Source organism: Cydia splendana, chromosome 20 (genome assembly GCF_910591565.1).
Source record: "Cydia splendana chromosome 20, ilCydSple1.2, whole genome shotgun sequence".
Taxonomy (NCBI): Eukaryota; Metazoa; Arthropoda; class Insecta; order Lepidoptera; family Tortricidae; genus Cydia; species Cydia splendana.
This window is the reverse complement of record NC_085979.1, coordinates 8,366,214-8,392,297: the sequence shown is the minus strand read 5'-3', so window position 1 is coordinate 8,392,297 and position 26,084 is coordinate 8,366,214. Positions and strand designations below refer to the sequence as shown.

At 37.9% G+C, this 26,084-nt stretch overlaps 1 protein-coding gene across 1 annotated transcript in view; it reads left to right on the top strand.

Moving 5' to 3' along the window:
• The window catches only part of LOC134800691 (vitellogenin receptor Yl), an 86,001-nt gene extending 68,396 nt beyond the window's left edge, over positions 1-17,605 (top strand). Inside the window, exons 30-38 of the mRNA XM_063773186.1 lie at positions 1,209-1,367; positions 1,813-1,930; positions 4,514-4,639; positions 5,774-5,988; positions 6,872-7,193; positions 7,980-8,140; positions 8,839-8,913; positions 9,385-9,466; positions 17,417-17,605. Coding sequence (XP_063629256.1) covers positions 1,209-1,367; positions 1,813-1,930; positions 4,514-4,639; positions 5,774-5,988; positions 6,872-7,193; positions 7,980-8,140; positions 8,839-8,913; positions 9,385-9,466; positions 17,417-17,518 — 1,360 coding nt within the window. The 3' untranslated portion in view covers positions 17,519-17,605. The remainder of the gene's footprint in view (positions 1-1,208; positions 1,368-1,812; positions 1,931-4,513; positions 4,640-5,773; positions 5,989-6,871; positions 7,194-7,979; positions 8,141-8,838; positions 8,914-9,384; positions 9,467-17,416) is intronic.
• Positions 17,606-26,084: the final 8,479 nt, after the last annotated feature.

Below are 26,084 nucleotides of genomic sequence, written 5' to 3'. Positions count from 1 at the left end.
GACCAATAAAATTGTGTAGATGACAAAACTTGTTATATTATTTTATTTTTGCTACAATTTATTAGAAATCCGTATTTTCTGTCATTATATTTAGTAAATCACATAAAATAGGAGTCGATTATCGTTCAAAAATGCTCCGAAATGTTTGACTTGGCAGAAAACCAAGCGTCTGAAACTCTGATCACATGTTGAAAAAAAAAAAAGTTAGTTGGCGGGAATTGGTATTATGTTCTTTCGCTTTACGACAATTTCGTGGTGTAAATTGCCGTGAAAAATATAATTTTATTTTCCTCGCAATCGAAGTGAAAAGCAGAGTGTACAACAAGGGCATAAATGTCCATTTTTACCCTCGTCTACTATTTTGGTCTTCGCTTCGCTCAGACCAAAAAATTGCCTCGGGTAAAAATGGTTCACTTTATGCCCTTGTAGTACAATCTCCTATATCATCTAAGTTTTCAAAGTAGGTAGTACCTACTTATTTTGCTGATTGTTATGAAAACGTGCCTGTGCTACTTTCAGATTCCAGCCTTCAAGCTTCAGCGATCCCCGTTAAAGTTTCACTATACTCCTTGAAATAAAAATAAAAACTATGTCAATATTATCGAGTTAAATGCGTATAATATATTCGCAAGTGGCAGTCAATTGGGTAGAAAATCGTGTCATGCTTCCCATACAAAATTATACTTACGTTACTTACTAGTCCTATTTTGCAAGTCATTGTTGGATGCCAGTGATGCCGCACAGCTAGTACTTAAAAAAACAACCAGTAGATTGAGAATGGCAAACGCTTTTCAGCTTTTCCAAAAACTAGCTAACGAGTCTGGTCAAGTTTACTGCCGACCAAAGATCTGGCAGCTTCCTCTCGCGACGTATCACAATAGGTACAGCGGAAAAAAGCTGCCAGCATCCTTGGCACCATATTAAAGAGGCACAATTTTTTTTTGATATATTTTAGCTTTATTTAGTTTTAGTTTTTAATGGTACTAGTTCAGCGGTGTCACTCACGAATTCGAGCCAATCGTGCAGCCTAACGCAACTAGTTGCGACCAATCGCGGGCGTGATGCGAACTCATCAACCAATCGCGTGCATGATGCGAACTCATCATCCACAGCCGTTGTAGCGATGTCACACCGCTGTACAGGCCCCATTATATGTCTATGGTTATACTTTATTTTAGTAACAAAATGTTTTTTATGCCATATTCCAGATCAGACCGTCGTTCTTGTAAAGCCAACATCCATGCGATTAAGTCCGTCCTCTTGGCGACTGGTCACCAGGTCAGGTCTATATCGGAGGTCAACGATTTTTACATGGAGTTGAATGATTCGAGCCTTGGCATTATTGCTGATGTTGACATAGATTACTTGTAAGTTGAAGCTCTTTTCCATTGTCCAGTTAAGGCCCCGTAGGTGATAGATCGATAAATAATGAATTGAATAGGAAAATGGCCTTAACATTAATACGTGTTATAATTTATATTGCACTTGTAAATAATTTAAGCAATCACCCCTCTACCCAAAGATTACTAGAGTTACACCAAGAAAAGTCTGCGGCGATTTTGATAGCCCACGCATTGCAAGTGTTATTTAAATACGACCAAATTTCATAGAAGTTTGACGTTTAAAATAAATAACGCTTGCACTGCGTGGGCTATCAAAATCGTTGCAGGCTTTTCTTGGTCTAACTCTATTTTGCGCTCTTGTCGTTTTTGGCTTCGCTAATATTGCATTGTAAAAATTATAAACCAAAAAAATCTTAGTATATTATATTGTTTTATTTAACGTGTTCAAAACGACTGCATTTTATTTCAGGAAACAAAAGTTTTACGTGACGTCACCAGACACGGGAAAATTGATAGAAGTAACGCCATTATATTCGCTAAATGACACGAGTCTAAACTATATTACAAATATTGGGAAACCTACCAAGGTATGCGATTAGTTAATCCTTACAAATATAGTACACTTTAGGGCTTCAGGGACCCAAAAGTTTAAACAGAGGACCGCCTTTTAGCAGGGAATCAGCCATGATGTGACTGAGGACCGCTTTTGGCCGGGAATCTGGAGTAATCTACCGAAGATCGAGGACCGCCTTCGGTAAGTCAAAATGACTAGTAAATTCTGTCAAAATGACTGAAAGTCGACCTTTGGCAGGAAATCGAAGAACAAATATTGCTTTTGACAGGGAATTGTAGTAGTGATCGAGGACCGTCTTTAGCAGAGAATCTAGAAGTACTCCTTGGCAGGGAATAGCTTTTAAAGTAACCGAGGACCGCCATTGAGGTTTTGAAGCTATCAGTGGAAGAACGAGGACTGCCTCTGACAGGGAATCGAGAGCAGCAGCGATCGGGGACCGTCTTTAGCAGAGAATCGCAAAAGCACTTGGCAGGGAATCGGTAGCTTTTAAAGTAGCCGAGGACCGCCATTGAGGTTTTGAAGATACCAAGAACGAGGACCGCCTTTCAGGGATTCGTAGTTATAGTAGACGAAACTCTTTGGCTGGGAATCGAGAAGCACTCTTTGGCAGGGAATTGGTTACTATAAAAGTAGCCAAAGACCGCCTTTGAAGTAACTAAACAAAGAAAGAGGACCACCTATGGAAGTCGCTAGCTATAATTTAGTGAGGAGAACCATTTTGGCAGGGAATCGAGAAGTATCTCTATACCTAGGCAGGGAATTGGAGGCTATGTTAGTAACCAATGACCGCTTTGGAAGTAATCAAACGTAGAAAGAGGACCGCCTATGGAAGTCGCTGCTATAGTTTAGTGAGGGCAACCATTTAGGCAGGGCATCCAGAAGTACCTAGACCTTGGCAGGGAATTGGTAACTATAACAGTCACCGAAGACCGTCTTTGAAGTAACCAAACGAAGAAAGAGGACCGCCTATGGAAGTCGCTAGCTATAGTTTAGTGAGGACAACTATTTTGGCAGGGAATCCAGAAGTACCTAGACCTTGGCAGGGAATTGGTAACTATAACAGTCACTGAAGACCGTCTTTGAAGTAACCAAACGAAGAAAGAGGACCGCCTATGGAAGTCGCTAGCTATAGTTTAGTGAGGACAACCATTTTGGCAGGGAATCCAGAAGTACCTAGACCTTGGCAGGGAATTGGTAACTATAACAGTCACTGAAGACCGTCTTTGAAGTAACCAAACGAAGAAAGAGGACCGCCTATGGAAGTCGCTAGCTATAGTTTAGTGAGGACAACCATTTTGGCAGGGAATCGAGAAGTATCTCTATACCTAGGCAGGGAATTGGAGGCTATGTTAGTAACCAATGACCGCTTGGAAGTAATCAAACGAAGAAAGAGGACCGCCTATGGAAGTCAGTAGCTATATAGTTTAGTGAGGGCAACCGTTTTGGCAGGGAATCCAGAAGTATCAATCGAGGGCAGGGAATTTTTATCTATAAAAGTAACTAATGACCGCCTATGAAGTAACTAAACAAAGAAAGAGGACCACCTATGGAAGTCGCTAGCTATAATTTAGTGAGGACGACCATTTTGGCAGGGAATCGAGAAGTACCTATACCTAGGTAGGGAATCGGAAGCTGTGTTAGTAACCAATGACCGCCTTTGAAGTAACTAAACGAAGAAAGAGGGCCGCCTATGGAAGTCGGTAGCTATAGTTTAGTTAGGACAACCATTTTGGCAGGGAATCGAGAAGTAACCCCTTCGGGGTCCTAGCAACAAACTGCGGGTGCCCTTCGGGGCCCTAGCAACAAACTGCGGGTGCCCTTCGGGCCCTAGCAACCAACTGCGGGTGCCCTTCGGGACCCTAGCAACAAACTGTAGGCGCCCTTCGGGGCCCTAGCAACTATCTGCAGGATCCCTACGCGGTTCTAGCTGTCTAAAGTAGGAGCACTTACAATACAAACGGGGTCATAATAAATTGCTTAAATTTCGTTACACGAGGGTAGTTTATTTTCTTCTTGTGGTAGTCATAGATGCGACTCTTAAATCTATCTATTTTGCAAACCTTAGGTAAGAATATTCAATCAATTTAATATACTTATACTTATCAGAGAAATTATAGTTACACGAAATCAGTGACTTTATACAAATACAATATATCGTAGATTTATTAAGATACTTGAACTTTATGTCAGATTCGAGTCGTTTTAGATCATAAATATTTACACTCTAACTCGCTCATAAGCTCAATTTCAATGACAATAAAGTCGGTGTACAGATGTTTTTGATTGCATTAGTAGCATTACATACATAGATTAAGATAATAGGGTATTCTCCTCCTAGTCAAATCAGTTTCTTTTTTAGAACTGTCAAAACCATTTGCTAATATAGAATTAATATAAAAACCGATATAGTGTGACGTCACGGACAAATCACCAACTTCTTTTAGTTGTATCCGATTAATTAAATAGAAATAGTTTTTTGAAAATTACTGTTATCTATGTTTATCTAATAATTATTTAATGCTTTTTTCGTGCATGGTGTAAAATAATTTATTTTAAATAAAGGAAATATCCATATTAAAATACCTCTATTCTTCAGATGACCGTAGACTGGGTAACAGGGAATATATACTTCGTGGATAACTCCACAGAACCCAATATCAAGGTGTGTCATTTTGAGAAAAAACGATGTGCCAGGATTAAAAGTCTACCCAAGGATGGTACGGTAAGGATTCGTTTCAATATTCAATTATATATATACCTAAGGTTACAATAATAATTAATTATTCTATAGTCTGTATCTTTAGGTATTTAAATAAAAGTAAATAAAATCTACCCTCAAATGGCTCCTTAAGCCAGTTGAGGGTAGATGAAAACATCACATGATCTAAATAACGTACGTTAAAGTCAGGTCGTTCAGTGACTGATCCAGGCGGTTTTGTAACCAACCAATAAATGATATAATTACCCGAAAATGTACAAATTGTTCGTTTACTTTTTTTTAAATACCTAAAGTTTAAATACCTTGTTTATCAGAAAATGATACGATATAAGTATGGGAAGTATGACGTTTTTCTACGCTTGGTTGAGTCACTTATTGAATTGGGTATATAAATATATGTTATAAAAATGTATAGATAATTATAAATAATAGTCAAACTGGTCAACTGTTTTACAACACAGCCAGAAAAAAAAAAACTAGGAGATAATTCTAGCATTCATAGAGATTCGAGATCACACTAGTTTTAATGCCAAATGTACGGCCGTATTCACAAACATCTTTCTTTAGAAGTCAACGTTCCAATATTATATAAATTTACAAGAGTCATTTCAGAGTCTTAGTGGCATGTAAATATATTAAGCTTAGAATAAATTTATAAGTGGAAAATTACTGTCTTGGATGAGACTTAACTATCACGGCCTCTGGATCGATACTCCAGCGCTCTGCCATCTGAGCCACCAAGACCTCATCCATAGCCAGCAAATCTTCCCAATAGATCAAGAGGACCCTAGCGACATCTACCGTAAGAGTGTTACTGTAAGTGTGTTGTGTGTGTAAATATATTATTGGAACGTTGGGTTGTAAATATGTTTGTGAACTCAACTCTACAATCACCACACGGGATTGTTATGCCATTTAGGGTTCTTCCTAAATTGGAAATTCTATAGCGTAAGTATTGAACAACCAATTTAGCTAGGACCCTAACTGGCGCAATAGTCGCGGAGCGTGATGGTACATCATGGCACAGGCACGTCAAGTATGGCGTCAAGGTTGGTGCTGATTGGCGTGGGCGGAGTCTATATCCATATGCCAAAAGAACAACAAATTAACATGAATCTGATTGAAAACACTCCACAGGTCTCCTCTTTAGTGGTGTCTCCAGAAAACCGCAAGCTTTACTATAGCGTAAATTACAAGAACACCAGTAAGGTGACGAGCGTAGACCTCAGTGGCCTGAATGAGCTGAGCTCCCAATTCAATGGCACTACCGTCGGGCTGGCGATCGATGGGCCTGTGTTATATATGGCCACTGCGACGACGCTGTGGACTGTTGATCCGGGCCGGTCTTACAAGTAAGATCATCTTATTAAATAGTTTCAGGTCGGGTCCCGAGAGGGTCTTATTATAGAACCGCCCGTGTAGCTCCTTGCTCTTCCGTACCGCATTGCGGTCCGAGGTGTTTACGAGTAGTACCACAGGTTTGTGCCTTCTCGTTTTCCATAGAGTGGCGTGAGGTTCCTGTCTACCTACTGCCACCATATCGTTGTTAAGGAAATAATTCGTGAGATTGCACACCTCGCGGTTGTGGAGATTTTTGAGTGGGGTGTTTTTAGTTTTGTTGGCATCACTATTACTTATTCTGTAGCCCCCTCCACAGCGCAGACAGCGAAATCGACTCCACACTCGCGTTCGCGGCTTCGCCCGCGATTCACGCACATAGTTTGGAGTGGGCTTGGGGTTGGCATCAACATGTGTATCGACCTTCGAGCAACACCGGGAAGGGAGTCGCCATTCGCACCCTTTCCCCTCTGCCGAAGTACATGCCCAAGGGCATGCACACAACTAGCCCGGTGCTTGTTGTGACTTGTGACTCATCTGTACACAAAAAGAGATCGAGGTGTGCAAGATTTGTCTTTGACATGTCACTTTCTATGTATTTGTGTCGTCATTACAGATTGGATTTTGTAGGTAGTGAGTGTGAAGTGCGACCTTGTGCACGATTCCCCCCGCATAAAATGGCAGAACAATTTGTACGGTAAGATCCGACGTGTCGGAAGCCGGTGTTGCTCGAAGGTATCAACATGTGAGGCCGCTTTGATTGACATGCTCATGGGATAAATGAGAGCATAATAATTGTTCTCCCATAATCGAACCAAATACTCCAGTTTATAGTATCAAAACTTCACACTGAAATAGGAACATCGACATATTTTACAACCACTAAAACTGTTGCAGGGCTAAGGGCACCCTCGGCTGGGACAACCACCCCCTAGAAAGCATCTACGTCTTCGAAGACTTTCTCTACGTTCTGACCAATGCAAATATATACCGCTGCATCATTTACGGAGAGAACATCTGTTTCCCCTTCATCTTCAAAATGCCGGAAACGCAGGCGTTCGTCATCTGGCACCCGAGTGTGCAGAGACCGCTGAAGAACGCGTGTGAGGGTGTCGTATGTGAGAATGTGTGCGTGCTGGGTCAGCAGGGACCGAGGTGCATTTGCGAGGATGGGAGAGCGTCTAAAGATGGCAGATGCACGTTGCTTGCAAAGAATATGGTGAGCTTTCGTCTATTTTAAGGGCCCTGTACACAATGGGCCAGCGCCGGCCAGTCCAAGGGACGTAGCCATGCGGTAGAACGAGATAGCCATATCACTTGCTTCCTCTAACACATAAATGCGTCCCCCAGACTGGCCCACGCTGGCCCATTGTGTACAGGGGCCTTTACATCATGCCCGAAAGCCTCAAGCGTCGCAAGTATCACACTTGGTAGCAGTTATATTTGCGGCGTTTGGGGTAGAAACCCTGGGGCCGAGGAGGCGTAGCGCGCGTCGCCTCAACAAGAAGATTCACCCCTAGTTTGCCCTAAGACCTAGTTTCCCTCTATCTATAACAATAACATATCATAAATGGAAAATATATATCCGAGGAAAAAGTGACGGAGACCTCCAGTGGTGGAGGCCAGATTCTAACTGGCGTCTTTAGCTATCGCGGCTAACGCCATAAAGTACTCCGTTACGGCGGAACCCGTCACAATTTCTCGACTAGGTATATGCCATCTTAGAAAGACTAGGTGTCTTTGACCAACTCTAAGGGCCACTTGCACCATCCCATTAAACCGGGGTTAACCCGTTAAACCGTTAACACACTGTCAAATGATAACTCCAGGTTTAACCGGTTAACCCTGGATTAGACGGATGGCGCAAATGGCGCTAAGGCTTAAGTCGCGATAGCTAAAGACGCCGGTTCAAATCCTGTCTCCACTGGAGGTCATCGCATCCCACAATGCAAAATATTTGATAAAATTTGACTAGTTCTCAATGTTGCAATAACATGTCGTTCAGGTACCACTTTTCAACGGCGAACCGTCACAGAACTACATCCAGGAGCACCAAGTATCCGTCACACTCATCACCGTCACGCTGTTCCTCTTCGTCACTTATCTCACCATCTTCGTTTACTACCACTGCGTGTATCGGCCTAGGATGGGCACGTCGACTCTGCCGTAAGTACCGCCACAGAATAAATAATAGTACTAGGTACAGAAGACTCACTCTCTAAAAAACGCGTCTGTTACGATCAGGCGGCTTAGCATGGTCGCGTTTTTATCGCTTGTCACCATGCCTGTCACGTTCTAACAAGTAGGTAAGTGCGAAAGGGACGCGCATAGTGATAGGCGATAAAAATGGAACCGTGCTGCGCCCGCAGGACAGATATGACCTACCTGTAGCAAAGCGACGAAATCGCGGAGACGAATCACGTCTGGTACCGCCTGATTCGTGATGTCCCTTAAAAAATACAAGCTCGAGTCGAGTTTATTGTTTCCAAAAAAGATTGCGAATTCAAAACTCCTTAATTTACTTTGGGACGTTATACGTTACACGTTATGTCAGGCGTGCGAAACTCCTGTGACTTCGGGCAAACTCGGTTCCGCTCGGCTCAGCAGTGCTCCGAGAAATTACTAGGGTTGACACAACTTGACGTTCGTGCGTGCACGACCACAGATAAGATAATGGCTTGTATTTTACCAACCCAAATAGCCGAATGGGATGGTGCCATATATTAGAAAGGGACAGCATGGTTCGACCCTGAACCGCTATCAAACTTCGGTTTTGTAGGAAGTTTCCTTTCTGTACGGTAGTACCTACTATTATTTTTTTATTATAAGTTTACAGAATTTTTAACAATAATCTTTGGTTGCAGGGTCAGATTCCAGAACCAAACGTCTTTCAGCGGATCACAGACTGAAACACCGACCATCGACATGCCAACCACAAGGTAATTTTCTGATACCTACCTGTATTTAGATAATAGTTGAGCATAATATTATATTTATATTTTTTTTGCGTTCTTTTATAGGTTCCGTCACACAGGCGCGTTTTCCGGTGGGGCGTGAGCGTGGCTTAAGCGTTTTATAATATAAACGCGCCTGTGTGACGACGCCTTAAAAGTTCGTCATATCTTGGTAGCTAAATATATTTGACCCTCTTCCCGATTTCCGATTGAGCTGAAATTTGCATACATATTTAGGAATGACAATGCAATATTAATGACAAGGAGGTAATCGGACGATGGAGACAGGAGGTGGCCATGGGGACTCTGTGATAAAACAACGCCACCTAATTGTGTTTAGGGTTGTTAGTATTGTTTCGATGAGTATTAGTTGCCTGTGGTCAGCGATAAAGGTGGAACCAAAAATGATTTTTTTGCCGAAAATTTATTTGCGTTTTTAATTACCTTTGTCCTCAGCGGTTCCCGGCACGAGTTCGTCAACCCGCTGCAATTTGTGAGAGATGTGTGGCAGAGATCATTCAGGAGCAATAGGCCAGTTGTAAGTACCTCATATCATCATCGTCACGTTTTTATCGCTCAGCTATAGCATCACTTAGCGCCACTTGCACCATCCCACTAACCGGGGTTAAGCGGTTAAACCGTTAACCCAGTGTCAAAATGTACTGGTAACCATGGTAACTCCAGGTTTAATCGGTTAACCCCTGGTTATTGGAATGGTACCTACAAGTGGCCCTTAGTAATATATCGGCTTTCTTACGGCTCGGCCACGACTTTGCGCGACCGGCGACTGCGGCTGCAGCTATAGGTGGAAACGGAAGGTCCGATCGTTGTGACCTATGGTTGCCGCCGCCGCCGTCGCCGGTCACGCAGTCATTACACACGAGCCGTTATTGCGTACAATATCGCCTCGTGTGTAATGAATGACCAACGTAGCATACTTGTATCAGAATGTACTATATACTCTGTCAAACAATTTCCGTCAGTAGAAAAGAGCGGCAAATTTAAACAGTGTAGGCGCCAAGGGTTTGTCGTCCCATAGAAAATTTGAATGTCGCGCCTTTTTCTACTGACAAACTTGTTGGACCGGCTATATCTTATTTTACTCATATGGTTTCCTTTATGACGTGATAACGTCTTATAAATCGATGAACACCGGTAGTATGCACGAAAAAGTGTCACGTTGTGGACAAATCTCCATGGTAACGTTGTGGACAGATCTCCATGGTAACGTTACGGCAATTTTTCATCAATGTTTTCTTATATAGTCTGTTCGAGAAACGGAAAACGGTGAAAAATAGAGATAATACTCCTAAAAATACGTGTGATACCTCATTAGTTTCGTAATGATGTCTAGAAAAATGTATTCGGAGCGTGTATTAGCACACAAAAAATATCAAAAGTTACAAACAAAAAAAGGGGGAGAAAAGTAGATATTTTTATTTCCCTAATTTGAGATATTAGGGAAATATAAATATCTACTTTTTTTTATACTCTCTACACCATATTTTTTTTATATTTGTGACGTTTATACAATAAAAGTGCAATGCGAACTACCTGCAAGTCGACATTCTGTTGTCAACTGTCACGGCGTACAGGCGGGTCGCGGAGCACACCTGACTGACCAACTGAGTTTTATTTATCACCTTGTAATACGACAGAATCTAGACGTCACAATGGCGACGAGGATAAAGAACGTAAGAAAAAACAAAAAAATCGATGTAGTTGCTAAATAACCGACAAAAAGTTATCAGTTTGAAATTATTTTTTCAATAAAAGGGAGGGAGACGAATGACCCAAATAGCACAGGTATGATGGACCCACTGTGGACTTAATTTATAGCTCTGAGCACATAAACATCTTTATAAGGTACACTTCTGGTATTTAAACTATATTTTGATCGAGAAAAGAACTATTTTTACGCTAATATTATTACTATAGGGCACATTTCAACGTCTTATTCAGTTTAAATACTATTAAATGCTTTTATCTTTCCAAAAAACGGGTCGGTGAACAGAAATTAAGCCAAATACAGTAAAATAAGTTATTATAAAATAGAAATAAAACTTTTATAGCGACTGTGCTATAATTAAGTTATACGTATAATAAATAAACTGTCGCGCATATTGCTGTGTAGTGCTGAATATGTCTGTTCACCGGTAATTTACTACAGGTAACTAAGTATACCAACGTGGTGCTGTCTGCGTTAACGGTTGTTGAAACAATATCTGGGTGCGCTGTAGTTTATTATTAGCTCACAAATGTATCAAATTAACGACAAATGCTTAATAATAGTTCACATAATAGGGTTAACACTTTTAACCAGAAGTTATCTACCTAAATAAATAATAAGTGTACGCTTTATTTAGCGTCAGACTCAATAAAAATCAACAGATCATCTGCTATACAACATGGTGCTACTTAGCTTACGTGTGCTAGTTAGATATGCATTTAAATTATTTAACCAAATCAGCATAATATTCTCTGGGTCTTGTTTCTATAATGCAAAAGGAAAAATAAGTAAACAAACTGATACTGTCGGTGAAATTTGTCGTAAAGCTTAAGCTTAATACGAGTATTCTCCAAAAATGGAATACTTTTATGGTTGTAAATGTTGTTGTGTTAATATTGCACTCACCCTCCTGGGGCCCAGCCATACAAGGAAAAAGTCTGAAATTTGCTATTGAAATTTGAATCATAGTGTAGGATTCAGGGTTGATTTTGTTTTGTTTAAAATGGAACGAAGCAAAACAGATGCAACTCTGCTTCAATTAAACATTAGGTTGTGTCGCTAAGGAGCAAAATGTCATGGTTACGGCGACGGCGAACATTGAATCCTAAACGAAGCGAGGTATTAAAATGGAATACTGAGCGTAGTGAGGGATTCAAGTGTTAACGCCCAAAGTGAAAATAATTTTGCTACCATGTGACCCATACTGCTTTTCACATCACATAATATATGTATAAGGAAATAAAAAATAAAAATAAGTTAGATTAAAGAACCTAAAGTCTTAAGAGTTTAAACCTAGAGTCTTAAGAGTTTAAAGAGTGAAAAGAGTCTGAAAAGTCTAAAGAGTTAAAAGAGTAAAGAGTCTAAAGAGTCTAAAGAGTCTAAAGAGTCTAAAGAGTCTAAAGAGTCTAAAGAGTCTAAAGAGTCTAAAGAGTCAGTCTAAAGAGTCTAAAGAGTAAATGGTCTAAAGAGCCTAAAGAGACTAAATAGTCTAGAGTCTAAAGAGTCTAAATAGTCTAAAGAGTCTAAAGAGTCAAAAGAGTCTAAAGAGTCTAAAGAGTCTAAAGAGTCTAAAGAGTCTAAAGAGTCTAAAGAGTCTAAATAGTCTAAAGAGTCTAAAGCGTTTAAAGAGTCTAAATAGTCTAAAAAGTCTAAATAGTCTAAAGAGTCTCAAGAGATTAAAGAGTAAAGAGTCTAAATAGTCTAAAAAGTAAAGAGTCTAAATAGTCTTAATAGTCTAAATAGTCTAAAGAGTCTAAGGAGACTACAGAATCTAAGTTTGAGTCTAAAGATTGTAAGAGTTTAAATAGTCTAAGGAAGTCTAAAGGGTCTAAGGGTCTTCAGAGTCTGAAGAATCTAGAGTCGTACATGTGTGCAGTAAACAGATTTTGTTGAAAATAATTATAATAAAAAAAACCATTTTCCGAATAAATGTAAAAAATTCTTCCACCGAACTTAGAAAGTACCTACTACAGCTGGTAGGACCGTGGGCCTTGGGAAGGTATGGCTATGCTTAATAATTCTGCCGCGCCAGCAATGATTGCGCGGTGATCGATTACATTTGGAAACTCATGAAATGCTTACCTTGTCCTCCTTAAATAAGTTCTTTATTTAATTATTTAAACGAGTTTTCAAATGCAAGTACCGCGGTTATGGTGGTGGGGCGGGGTTGCTGATGCCGACTATGGTGTATTTAAAATAACTAACTAGACATTGACACAACCTTGCCTATAAATATGAAAACTAGAAAAGTCGAGTTTCATAGGCTGAAAAGACAATGGTATTAATGTATAGTTTATGCAAGATACGAGTTCCGTATAAATAAATACCTACAATTGGAGTGAAGACTCCGTGAGTGAAACCTAAGTCCGAATAAGGAAATACCATTGGAGTGAAAACTCCGCGAGTGCTGCATGGGATATCGGCCCATGTAGTGCAAATGATAAGTTCTTCAGAATTAAAAATAAATATAGCTCAGGAAAAATTCCATAAAATTTAAATTGTTAGTAATATGTGACTATAATTAACGTTAAGGAGTGAAACTCAGGTTATTGTCACAAAGACTCGTTGAACTTTAATGTATGTCTTGGGGTCCAATCCTATGTATATGTGTCTACCTGTTCTGTTTGTTACACGTTAGGTTACTTCGATAACTCCTTAAGTACAGAAACTCGGTAGTTAGAAGGTACTTACCTAACGCACATGTTCCGTGCTTACTTACGGATAGTATTACAATGATGTCTTAATTGTCCTTTAGAAAGCTTTAGAATGTGCCTGAGTGTCGTGTGCCTGCTATCTGCGAGCACTCTTCCAAGTACGCACGTTTCAGAAGCTAGCGTAATGGACATTTTTAAAGTTGCTGTCGACAAATATTAAGAATACTTTTCGCAAAAACAGAGTTTGTATGAACGATTCGTGTTTCGACTGATGCAACAAGAATTGTACTTTGGAAATTTCTAATCTAATCTATTCCTAATGATTCTAAATGTGATTTCAATGCGGAAAATTGAGCCTCCGCCGATCTAAAGGAAAATATTGAATCTAGGGGTTTCAGTTACAATAAACAAGTGATTATGGGAACAAATTTGATAAAATGTTAGGAGGCAACTGAAAGAGTTTTTGGGCAAACATAACAAACAGGTAGACAGGATTGCGATAATGGCGCCGCCTTCCCCCTAAAAGATAAAATGTGCCGGCATGTGATAAATGTGCCTACAAAGGCCAATTCAAAATGCAAAGCTGCACTAGGACTAAATGAGTACCGATAAAAGTCGACGGGCCGACTAAATTAAAGTCCAAAAATAAATAAATTACCTAAAGCCAATCAACTAATTTTAGTGCCAAAAGGACACAATAGTAATTCTATAAATTTACAATCAGGTCAAAGGTCAATTTAAGGTAAATAAATAGACGCTGGGTCCGTCACAATGCCACACATTGTGTAGGTATCTAAAGTAAATGCTGAAAAAATACAAAGTACCAATCAGTGACGATGCGTGAAACCTTGCACTCCCACTGCGCTACTTTATGTATGACTTGTTCCTAATAGTGAAAACATACACATACGAACATAGTAACCAAATCCGTAAAATGGACGGCCAAGCGATGGCGTCAATATCGGACAGTTACCCAGATAGAGATGAGTTTTAATTAAGTGTAATAAAAAGGCACGTTAGTGGGAAATTTATACTGTGTACGTATAAAAACGTAAGGACCAGACGTGATCTTGATTGCACCAAATTGCAGTTGCCTAGTTGAGGTTGAAACTAACAAAATCAAACAAACCTTGTAAATTGAGGTTGCAGATCGAGCCTCTATATTTGCAAGAGTATATTATCAAAGAGTTATTTACTTAAGTCGTTGTTTAATTATCGTACAGGTACTAAGTACCAAGTATGAACTAAAACCCAAAATGGCCTAGGGTTTTATTAAAGCAACGGAATAATAATAAAGTAAATCTTCGAACAATGAACTCGGTGAAACCGTGTTCATGGTAATGAAATTCCATTGGTTCCTTGTAAAATATACATAATTAGAGTTAAACAATATATGCCACCATCAAAATGAATATACACAGGTGCTAGTTTTGCTCTATAATATATCTGTAAGTAATTGAACCTAAGGGAAGCAAAATGTCTATAAAAAAAATATTAATGTGACTGTAACCATGGTCAAATTAAGGCTGTGTATATTGTAGTCAAGGGCTACTGTAGACTATAGTCAAGGCTAAAATCAACTTCCAATTGTAAGCAGGGATTAAAGTTGTTTTCATAACATAAATAATATCATTCATTGTATAAGTAACATTAAGTTGCTAGATTAACAGTACAGTCGATATACCATACTTGAATATAATTGAGGTCAATACTGTATTCAGCAAGTATTATAATTAAAAAACGGTAATAAAATAATGTATCCAATGCAATTTATAATAATAACGGTCAAATATGTAGGTACCTACATCATTTTACCCGAGTAATAGAAATCTATTTGTATAGATCATGGTTTGCGTAAATAACATACCAGTACACAAGTAAAACTAAATAGGTTGTGATATCTGGTATGACTTTTTACCTTACTTAACATTGGACCATTTACGTATATTATGAATTGCATTATATCTATATATTATACTATATTACCTATCAAACAGCCAAGTAAAACTGAGGAAATCAGTTGTTGCCAATAAATAATGTACATGTACGAGATGTTATTGGAATATGTTACCTGTATGTTACAATTTTATTGGAAATTCACGAAATAGGTATTAATTGTGTGAAACGTGTACATAGCTTGAACGCTAATGAAAATACCTAGAAAAGTGTAAGCATCCAAAGAAAATATGTATCAATTAAGGTTAAACTCGTAAAATATTTAAACCTCGAGTTATTATCAATTTGAATAAAAGAAAGCAGACTCAAAATTCAAAACTGAAAAAACGAGAAGGAAAGAGACTGATATTGTATAGGTAAACCAGAATTTTGGGAGTATTGTCAAGAGGGCGCTCGTTTTGAATTTTATATAGCAACAATTTGTATAGTGGGGACAATGGAAATTGGCAGATGATTTTTGTTTTATTCCGACAACTTTAATAAGTGCGAAGTTTGATGTTTGGATATTTCTTCGGTTTTTACGCTATAAAATTCGTGAATTTTACGACGTATGACACATAAATCAAAATCATCCAAATCTATTTTCTTTTTTTGTTTTCTTTTTTTTAGGTTTGGTCGTTTAATTCCGCCCTTACGCCCTTCGCTAGCAATCCGTGATACCGATGCATGCGATACACCTAATACACAAATCAAATTATTACAAGACATCAACCAAATCGTGACGACCTGACTATAGTGACATTTGTCCATAAGTTTGAAACTTACCCGTCAATTCAGGTGGTAATTTTGTTATGTTTTCTAATGGAAGAAATTTCTCTCCCGCACGTTTTTTTTTTTTCAATAAATAAATATATACACCGTTTACAACTTTTTCTCTGTAAAATCTAAAACTTTCGGCATGATTATTGCAGTCTAATAATAATTCACACGAAACTAGACAAAGCAATGTTTACATTGTCAATATTGACAACTATCATAGAGGGTAGATGTTGTCTATTATTAAAGTTGTTGCCATTGCTAGAAATTAGTACCAACAAATTTCCGTAACATGGCGCACCCTCAATAGATCCTGGTTCACCTATAAAAGTAAAACCATAATTGTATTAAAACACTTTATTACGCTAAACAAGTACATAACAATAAGAGAATAGAATAAATGTGTACAAAGGCGAACTCATCCCGTTAAAGGATCTCTTCCAGCTGACCGCTAAGCAACTGAGAGAGATACTAGGAATAGTGTAAATATTCCAAGGTTATATTGTTAAAAAATGTTTATTGTTGAACTGTTGAGAAATGAATATATCCACACCTCGCCGAGTTTCTTCCGCCGGTTCTTCTCGGGTCTGAGGTTAACGCTGTTTTCCGAACCGGTGGTAGTATGTCGGAATTAGAATCTAAATTAACCTAGCAGTTATAAGATAAACAGATGTGCGATGACTGAACTATTGTTGCATGGCTAACGCATAAAATAAAATAAATAAATCATTATAAAAAGGAAGAGATGTGACGTTTATACAATAAAAGTGCAATGCGAACTACCTGCAAGTCGACATTCTGTTGTCAACTGTCACGGCGTACAGGCGGGTCGCGGAGCACACCTGACTGACCAACTGAGTTTTATTTATCACCTTGTAATACGACAGAATCTAGACGTCACAATATTTTTCAATGAATATTTAATACTTTTAAAATTATATTTAATGTAACGTAATCGCTTTTTCACGCCGCGTGCGTTTCCCGAAAATGAGGCGCGGAGGGCTGTGTTCAGCGTTGAATAAAAAGTATAAACAATGGACATACAGTTCTGGAAGTAAGAAATGTTTGATTGGAAATATCCTCCTCTTTTATAATATATTAATTTTGGTTTCTTAAATATTAATACTTTTTGACATATTTGGGAAATAAGAAAAATCTACTTTTTTCTCCCTTTTTTTGTTAATAACTTTTGTAATTTTTTGTGTGCTAATACACGCTTTGAATGCATTTTTCTAGACATCATTACGAATCTAATGAGGTATCACACGTATTTTTAGGAGTATTATCTCTATTTTTCACCGTTTTCCGTTTCTCGAACAGACTATAACGTTATCACGCATAATTATCGTCCGTAAAGCGACTTTACAGACAACCATTTTTTTTTTTGTTACAGGGCTCAGCTGGCCTATCCTTCGACATACCAAGGCCGCAGGAAGACCTATCAGATACAGAGTCTGACATAGATTATAAGGACGAGAGGAATCTTATGAAATAGCATATAAATAATGAAACACACCATACTTGTCAGTAGAAAAAGGCGCACAATTCAAATTTTCTATAGGAAGAACACATTTTTTTTTATTTGCCGCCCCTTTTTCTACCGACAAGTTCGCTGATGTGCCATACATATAATATATATTAGTCTGCACCAAGGCTTAAACGGATCTCCACTATTTTTGTTATATCCTGTATATACCTATCGAATTTACTTTAATGTATTGAATAATTGTTAATAATATTTTGTGAATATTATGTACATATATGTATAGATAAATATGTAAGTAATTTGGATCATAGGGTGGTATTCCATGTGTCCAATATCTACATCCAATGTCATTGCGTCTCACTCTCTTATTAAACAAAATGTGAGACAAAATACACATTAGACAAGTGGAATACCACCCTTACACAGCAATTACCCTCTCTTCTAAAGACACACTAAAATTTAAGGGCTATAATATGAGGCTAATTTTATTAAGCATAATTAACCTTTATGGTAAAATTACCTTTTAACCTGTTAACTATTGTCCACAGAAGAGACAACTTTTGTATTATAAATTTTCTAATCAAATATTAATTAATTCTAATTGATAGAATTGTTTATTGATTAAAATAATCTTTAAAACATATGAGTTTTATTCGTGTTTGAATGTTTATATGAGAATTTAATTTTACTTAATGGATAAATAATTATATTATTTGCTCATAACTTTTTTCAATCAATCAATTCTTTATTCATTCATCACAGATACATAAATAGCCTCCCAGCCATACAAATGAAAAATCCAGAATTTGCCACTGAAATTTGAACCTTTAGTGCAGGGAATAGAGTTGATTTTGGTTTTGTTTGAAAATTTAACGAATAGGACCTTGGGCTTTAGGAGGATAGGCGGTAACTTAGTATTCCAAGGGCCACTTGTACCATCCCACTAACCCGGAGTTAAGCGATCAAACCATTAACCCAGTGTCAAATTGTACTGGTTACCATGGTAACTGCTGGTTTAACCGTTTAACCCCGGGTTAGTGGAATGGTGCAAGTGGGCCTAAGGAACAGCTATGTACCTTAACTTCTTATTATCTAATTATACACGGTGGCCAAAAAATAAGTGCATGCCCGTTGCCAGGGAGGTTTTGGGATTATACTGAGCAACTTTTAATTAATATGGGGTGTATGTGACCAACCCCAAATCACGAAAAAAAAATTTACCCTCCCATAGAAAATGGACCAGCCAAAATGTATGAAACGGCTAATTTTTTTTTTGCGTTTTGGGGTTGGTGCCATAGTAAAAGTTGCTCAGTATAATCCCAAAACCTCCCTGGCATGAAACCAAACGGGAATGCACTTATTTTTTGGCTACCCTGTATATCAATCAGACCAGACCCTCAACCTTCATCTCCACCGATGAACAGCTGCCAGACACCTTGATCCAATCAAGTTTCTTGGCTCTCATTATCATATATCATTTCGTAATTTTGTCGGGTTCATCGTTGCTCACCAAGCACTGGTGGGTTAGGCTGCGTTTCCACCAGAGATTTGCGAGGATGCGTCGCGAGGGATGTGTTTGTTAAAAACGTAAGTACCTATAGTATGATGATGATTGATGACTTGATAACCACTGCAGAGAAACAAAAAAACCGGCCAAGTGCGAGTCGGACTCGCGCACGAAGGGTTCCGTACCATTACGCAAAAAACGACGTTTTTTATATGGGAGCCCCGCTTAAATATTTATTTCATTGGGTACGAACCGTACGGAACCCTGAAAAGTTATATTTTTTGCTTTTTCGATTATTTTAAACAACAATATTTTACTCATGCGAGTTTTAATTCTTCGAGTTTGGGCTGAAGGGTGTCAAGTTCCGGCGGTTCAGCGGCTGGCTCCCTGACACTGCGTACAGGGAGTAAAACGTAGTGATTTAATACTCTTTGACTGCGTGGTTGCGTAATACATCGCAAACATAATGTGTTTTCTAGTTTTTAGTTTTAAAATACATATATGAATCTTTTGTAATAAGTATGTATGCTATACTCTGTATCTTTAGGTATTTAAATAAAAGTAAACAAATAATTTGTACATTTTCGGGTAGTTATATAACATTTATTGGTTAACCAACCTACAACTACAACCTACAATACAAAACCGCCTGGATCAGTCACTGAACGACCTGACTTTAACCTACATTATTTGATCATGTAATGTTTTCATCTACTGGCCTAAGGAGCTATTTGAGGGTAGATTTTGTTTACTTTTAATTAAATACCTGAATGATAAGAGCGCGTCAAACTCGCTAAATGTCGGGCTTCGCCCGACCTTTTAGTGTGATGGCGCCCTCTATGTAAGAGCGCGCTAAATTCGCTGAATGTCGGGCGTCCCCGACCGAATTAGTGTGATGGGCGCCGCAGGCGCCCTGTATGATAAGAGCGCGCGTAGCACGCTGAATGTCGGGCTTCGCCCGACCTTTTAGTGTGATGGCCGCCGCAGGCGCCCTGTATGTAAGAGCGCGCGAAGCGCGCTGTATGTCGGGCTTCGCCCGACCTTTTAGTGTGATGGGCGCCGCAGGCGCCCTGTATGATAGCTGCGCGCGAAGCGCGCTGTAATCCCCCGACCTATTAGTGGTTTTAGTTTTAGTAGAATGTTTATGTACCAGCACCAGCGGCCTTCGGCCGAAGACCGTCCTCCTCCCCGACCATCCTCCCTATAAGTGACTTGGAGGTATATATACGCGACAGGAAAAATTTCGATAGCGCGATGTATAACATTCCAATTTCGAAAATTTACTGACGGCTATATTTAGATTCTATGATTTCTATGTCACTAAACGTATGCTGCCTACGTGTTTGCATAGAAGTGATAAATTGGAAAATGGCCATTATGTTTTTTTTTTCTGAAAGCGATATCTAAGGACTCGAGGGGCCTCTCGCAGGCCTTATCACAAATTTCAAGTCGAAATTGATAGGAACTTTTGCCATCTTGATTTAATTTTTCTTTATCTTGATGTAAATCGAGATCTGAGGATCCGAGAGGCCCCTTAACACGAATATGCAAGAGTGATAGAGAGGTTAATAGATAACGAAAATTCGATTTTCTTGTTTCGCGGTAGACCCCCAGATTGTGACGGATAGTGGTATTGGCGCCTCCTACGCAGAGTTTCGCGTAATATTCCCTATTCAACGGAATGGTCGCCATCTTGATTTTCTTTATTTTCGACCCGATCTTGATGAAAATCGATATCTGAGGATCCGAGAGGCCTCTTAACACGAATCTGAAGTCGAAATTGAGACTGGTTAGATCATTTTCCCAAAATCATAATTTACCTGTAGCATAATTTCTATTCGCATTTTTTCCTATTCTTAATTTACACCAGACGCATTAATTCCTAACATGATTTTTCCATTCGCATATCTTCCCATTAGACAATTTAGCCACTCACTAATATTTCTTACGGCGTTTATTCTATAATCAAAAAATCGATTACCCCACCCCACTATCTTTTCAAAAAACATTTAGTTCACAACTTAGCTAGACGGAGCTCCGCTTCGCGGGGTTCCTATTTCTGGGCGGTTTGCCCTTCGGGCATCTGAAGCTACCTAACGAACCTAACCTACCTAAGAGAACCTATTAATTTAGTGTGACGTCCATGAAAACATTACACTTTGGGGAAAAAAGTGTAGGTAGGTTAGGTTCGTTAGGTAGCTTCAGATGCCCGAAGGGCAAACCGCCCAGAAATAGGAGCCCCGCGAAGAGGGGCTCCGTCTAGCTAAGTTGTAAACTAAATGTTTTTTTGAAAAGAAACAGTGCGGTGGGACTATGGTAATATTATCGCCTAAGAAATAAAAATAATGCGAATAAAACGACTTGGAAAGTATTAATTATGAGAAAAATTTAACCTAGGAATTAATGCGTCTGGCTAAATTGTCTAATGGGAAAATATGCGAATGGAAAAATCATGTTAGGAATTAATGCGTCTGGTGTAAATTAAGAATAGGAAAAAATGCGAATAGAAATTATGCTACAGGTAAATTATGATTTTGGGAAAATGATCTAACCAGTCGAAATTGAGCCATTTTGTTTTTTACTGAGAGGACATTGCACAACATACATATAGTGTAGTAAACGAAGCAAGTTGTTGTATGGAGACCCATGCATTAATTCCTCAGTCGATGAAATTTTGCTTGGTTATTGTATAGTATGAGCCGAAACTAACATATAAATATCCAAAAAAAAAACCGGCCAAGTACGAGTCTGACTCGCGTTTCTAGGGTTCCGTACATAATTCCGACTCACGCTTGACTGCACATTTCTAATAGGTTTTCCTGTCATCTATAGGTAAAGAACTATTTTGTGTATATTTTTCAAAATTTTAGACCCAGTAGTTTGGGAGATACAGGGGGAATGGTCATTTTTTGGCTATTTGTATTTTCTTAAATAACTTCGAAAGTAAGTACAAGAAAGTACATTTTACTTTAAAATTATAAAAAAAAAATGTCCATCTTTGGGTTACTAATTTACATATGTGTACCAAATTTCAACTTATATAATTGGTCCAGTAGTTTCCGAGAAAATAGGCTGTGACAAACAGATAGACAGACGCACGAGTGATCCTATAAGGGTTCCGTATTTTCGTTTTGAGGTACGGAACCCTAAAAACACTCCTAAGTTAGGTATTTATACGTAAAAATACAAATCTGTTTATATATTTAACCGAGTAATTCCGCCGTCCAATAGTAGATTGTTAATTAAGGGTGGAAAGTGATGGTTACTTTTACCCGAGTTAAACACTCTACTTTTCATTTCGACTATGAGGAAAGTCAAACACGAGAAATGTAGGTTGATAATTGGTAAGTACTTATTTATGAAAGTTTTCAAGTTCACTTGATGCTTTGTATCCAGGATCACTGATTTAAGCAAAGAGTAATTGCTGCAAAGTGTGGAAGGTTGTAATGATTTAGTTAGACATTTCACTAAAATAAGCCAAAAATTCGTTTTCCGACAGTGACTTCACTTTTTTAACGCTTCTCCAATTCATGAACTGCTCGTATGCCTTTAGGTATCTTTGTTTTGAAGATGCAGGTAAAAGATTATCAACCACTGTTTTTGCTTCTTCTTTAACAGATTCAGGAGTTAATTCTATGTTTAAGTCACTCGAATCACTTGAAAAATCCATTTTGAACCAGAGCAAGTAATGTCTCAACAGTTTATTTAGTACCATACCTATTCCCGCCTTTTCCTAATTAGTTTTTTTCTATTTTATCAAAATAAAAATGTTGCTACTGCCAAAATATTTATTATTGTGTATAAAAATTATACTATAGTTGGTCAAACCAAATTGTCAGTAAATAAGAACAAACAAAACTATACTCATCCTTTTTTTTGGGTGCTAGTACTAGTGTAAGACAAAGATAGTATGATTATCTCTGTCTATGTTTGAAATGAGACAGTCCTTTGACAAACTATACTTGTATTTAATTGACCGAAGCGAAGCGAAGGTCTACGTTTTGACTCGGGCATTTTGCTTTCGTATGTCCGGATGTTCTCCTCTACAGGTCGCAATTCTTAACCGATTCTCGTGAAATTTTGTGACCGAATTTTATGACTAAATAAAATTTTTTTGTCAATCCGGTTTTTGGAAATTTTAAAAAATGGCGGAGTCGTGATACCTGGCGCCTAAACAAATAGTCGTATCGATATCATAAGACTTTTTTCTTTTTGAAACATGTTTACAGAGTTAATAGCAAAAAATGCAGAAAAAAATTATCGCTGGTTTAGGCGGTATTTAGATATTTAATTTTAACTAATTTTAATTTGAGAAGGAGTAGCTAAATTTCGTCAACCCATCTAAGAACTATTTGGCTCAGTTTGTAAACGTTCGCTTTTTCTGTTTGCACAGAGGGTCTGGGTTCGATCCCCAGTAATTGTATGCTGGGATATTATAACTTTTTGTATTTTTTTACACATAAATTTCGTATTGTTTTTCTTTAATTTACTATACACCGTGTTTTTATTGAATTCCGTTAACTTCGGGGTATAGTTAAGTACGTTTATAAGAACTAAATGGCATAGTTAATTTTCAAAAAAAAAAAATTTTTTTGTTTTCTTTTTTGTTTTTTTTTTTTGTTTAAAAAGTAATTAAATGTAGCATATAGCGTTGTTGTAACACGGGCATTACATTTAACTCAACCAAACAATTGAAATCTGTGACATATCAATGTCATTTCGTACATCAATCGACCGAGATTGTACTTAAGTTTAGTAGCAAATGTATGAACTCATTCTAAACACTAATCAATATGTAAGCCGGCCCTAAGGCAAGTGTACACGCTTGTAGAGGCCTTATAGTAAAAAAATAAATTATGGATTATCTCCGAAATGGACTTAATTAGAACATCGGTGTCTTTGAGAAAGTTACTTGATTTAAGCTCAGGAATGCACCCTTGAAATTAACGGAAATCAAAAAAAACACGGTGTATTTAAAGCTCTTAGCACCATGTTATTTCAAGCTCTGCTCGCGAGGTCTACAGCTCACAGAGCCACTAGTAAATTAATAGAAATGACAATGAATCACTGAAATATGAAACCTATGGAAGTGAAACGTCTACGAATTATGCGTGCCACTGTGACGTCATCTTAGAACTAAACATGGCGGTTTTAGTGCTGCCCAGAAGATTTTTACTGTTACTAGGTTTTATCGATACATCGATACCTTTTTAACGTTCTCGGCTCATTTTATTTAAAATACTAAGTATGTATTATTTGTGGAGTTTATGTTTTAATAGGAAGTAAGTAAATAAATAAAAATTCTTTATTAGTATATTGTTATGTGAAAAGATACTTTGATTTAGTAAGATGTGTGGAGTCTAGGACAATTTCGTGCTTCAAATTTGACAGGTAAACGAGATGACGCTGTACTACTCAATACATATTGCGATTTTTGCGGTAACACTGATTTTCAAAAGTTGACGTTTGACAACTTAGTGACCGCAAAACACATGGCGCAGTACAGCGCCATCTGTTTTGGATGTCAGAATAAGTGTACGTGTTTTTCTTGGACTTTACCTCTCTATTACAATCAATTTTGTTGTGTTGCTAACCCTGAAGTCTGTAACACACTACCGCACTGCACCTCGACCTTGGTGCGCCGTATCTATAAGTGAGAGCGATACAAAATTCAAGCTTATTAAGCGACGGGTGAAAAAAAACAAAACACCTTCAGAACATTTTTTTATTACAAAAATAAGGAATGACTTCCGCTCTTCAACTTCTTCAACATTTATTCAGCAAATAGGCCACAAGGGCATTTTTATACGTCAAAATAATAACAATACATTAACCATTTTATAAATTACAACTATATGTATATGGTCTCTTAATGTCGAATTATATAAAAAAACTATAAAAATGATATAAAAAAGCCCGCAGGGCAGCTTGTGGAGTAACGACCCCACGGACCCGAGTGCTCCCGAGAGTCGGTCAGGGTCTCCATCTCCAGCTCTTTCTTTTTATGTTCATTTCTTGGTAAGCTATAAAAATGATTTAATTATTAAATTAAGATAATTTAGTTGGTTTGAAGCGGGGTAGCATGATAAAATAAGAAAATATAAATAGGCAATCATAATATATCGATATCAAATTCGATAAATAAAGTACAACCCTAGCTGAAATGTTTACATTATTTAAGCGTAAAAATATAGTTAAATAAATCCAATCACTTCATGATCTATAACTGCACAGAAGAACCTTGCTATTTATAATGTGAAACATCCTTAAATTTCCCAGGAACATTAACAATAACCAATATTTTTCATGTAAATTATAGCGTACCTGTGTATGGTTAAAGATGGCTGATTTGGTGGTTTTCTTATGCCGCACCCTAATACACTACACACTGGCATATTCGCGACGTAATTATTCACATTTGGCTTCAATTATTTTCAATCACAAGCAAAATATTGAAAGATAATTAATAATTTTAATTTTCACCACGACTTTTTGACAGGACAAGTACCTGCTGAACTGACAGACAATGACATTTGCGTGACTAAACATGGCGGATTTTCGGCCGCATTAGGTATTTACGTATTTTCATGGAACACTTTATGTCCGTACTGAAATACTGTCACCTTTTTTTGCTATGGGTTACAGTGCTGAGTAAAAACGAGATAGATATATATTTATGTGTGTGCCGTCAAAATGGGTGCTATTTCTATAAGCAATTGTACGTATAGAACAATATGTCTTGTCCCTATTATATAGGTCTATGCAATGAATGTTTATTAAAATATTATCATTACATTCATTCATTCAGTTTCACTTTTTTTTAAGGCGCGTATACATTAAGGCCGTTTCAGACACATCCCAATTTAAGATCGGATTGTTTTCCGATTTTTTTCCGATCAAAATGTAAACGGCGCCAATTTCAGTCATGCGGAAGCTAATATGAGAGCTTTTAACTGAGTACTAAGTAAAAATTAAAAAAAAAATACTTTCCACCCTAGGGTGGGAAATGCAATTTTCCACCCGGTTATCAGCCTATGAAAGGTGAACTTTCCGAACAGGAGAGATGTA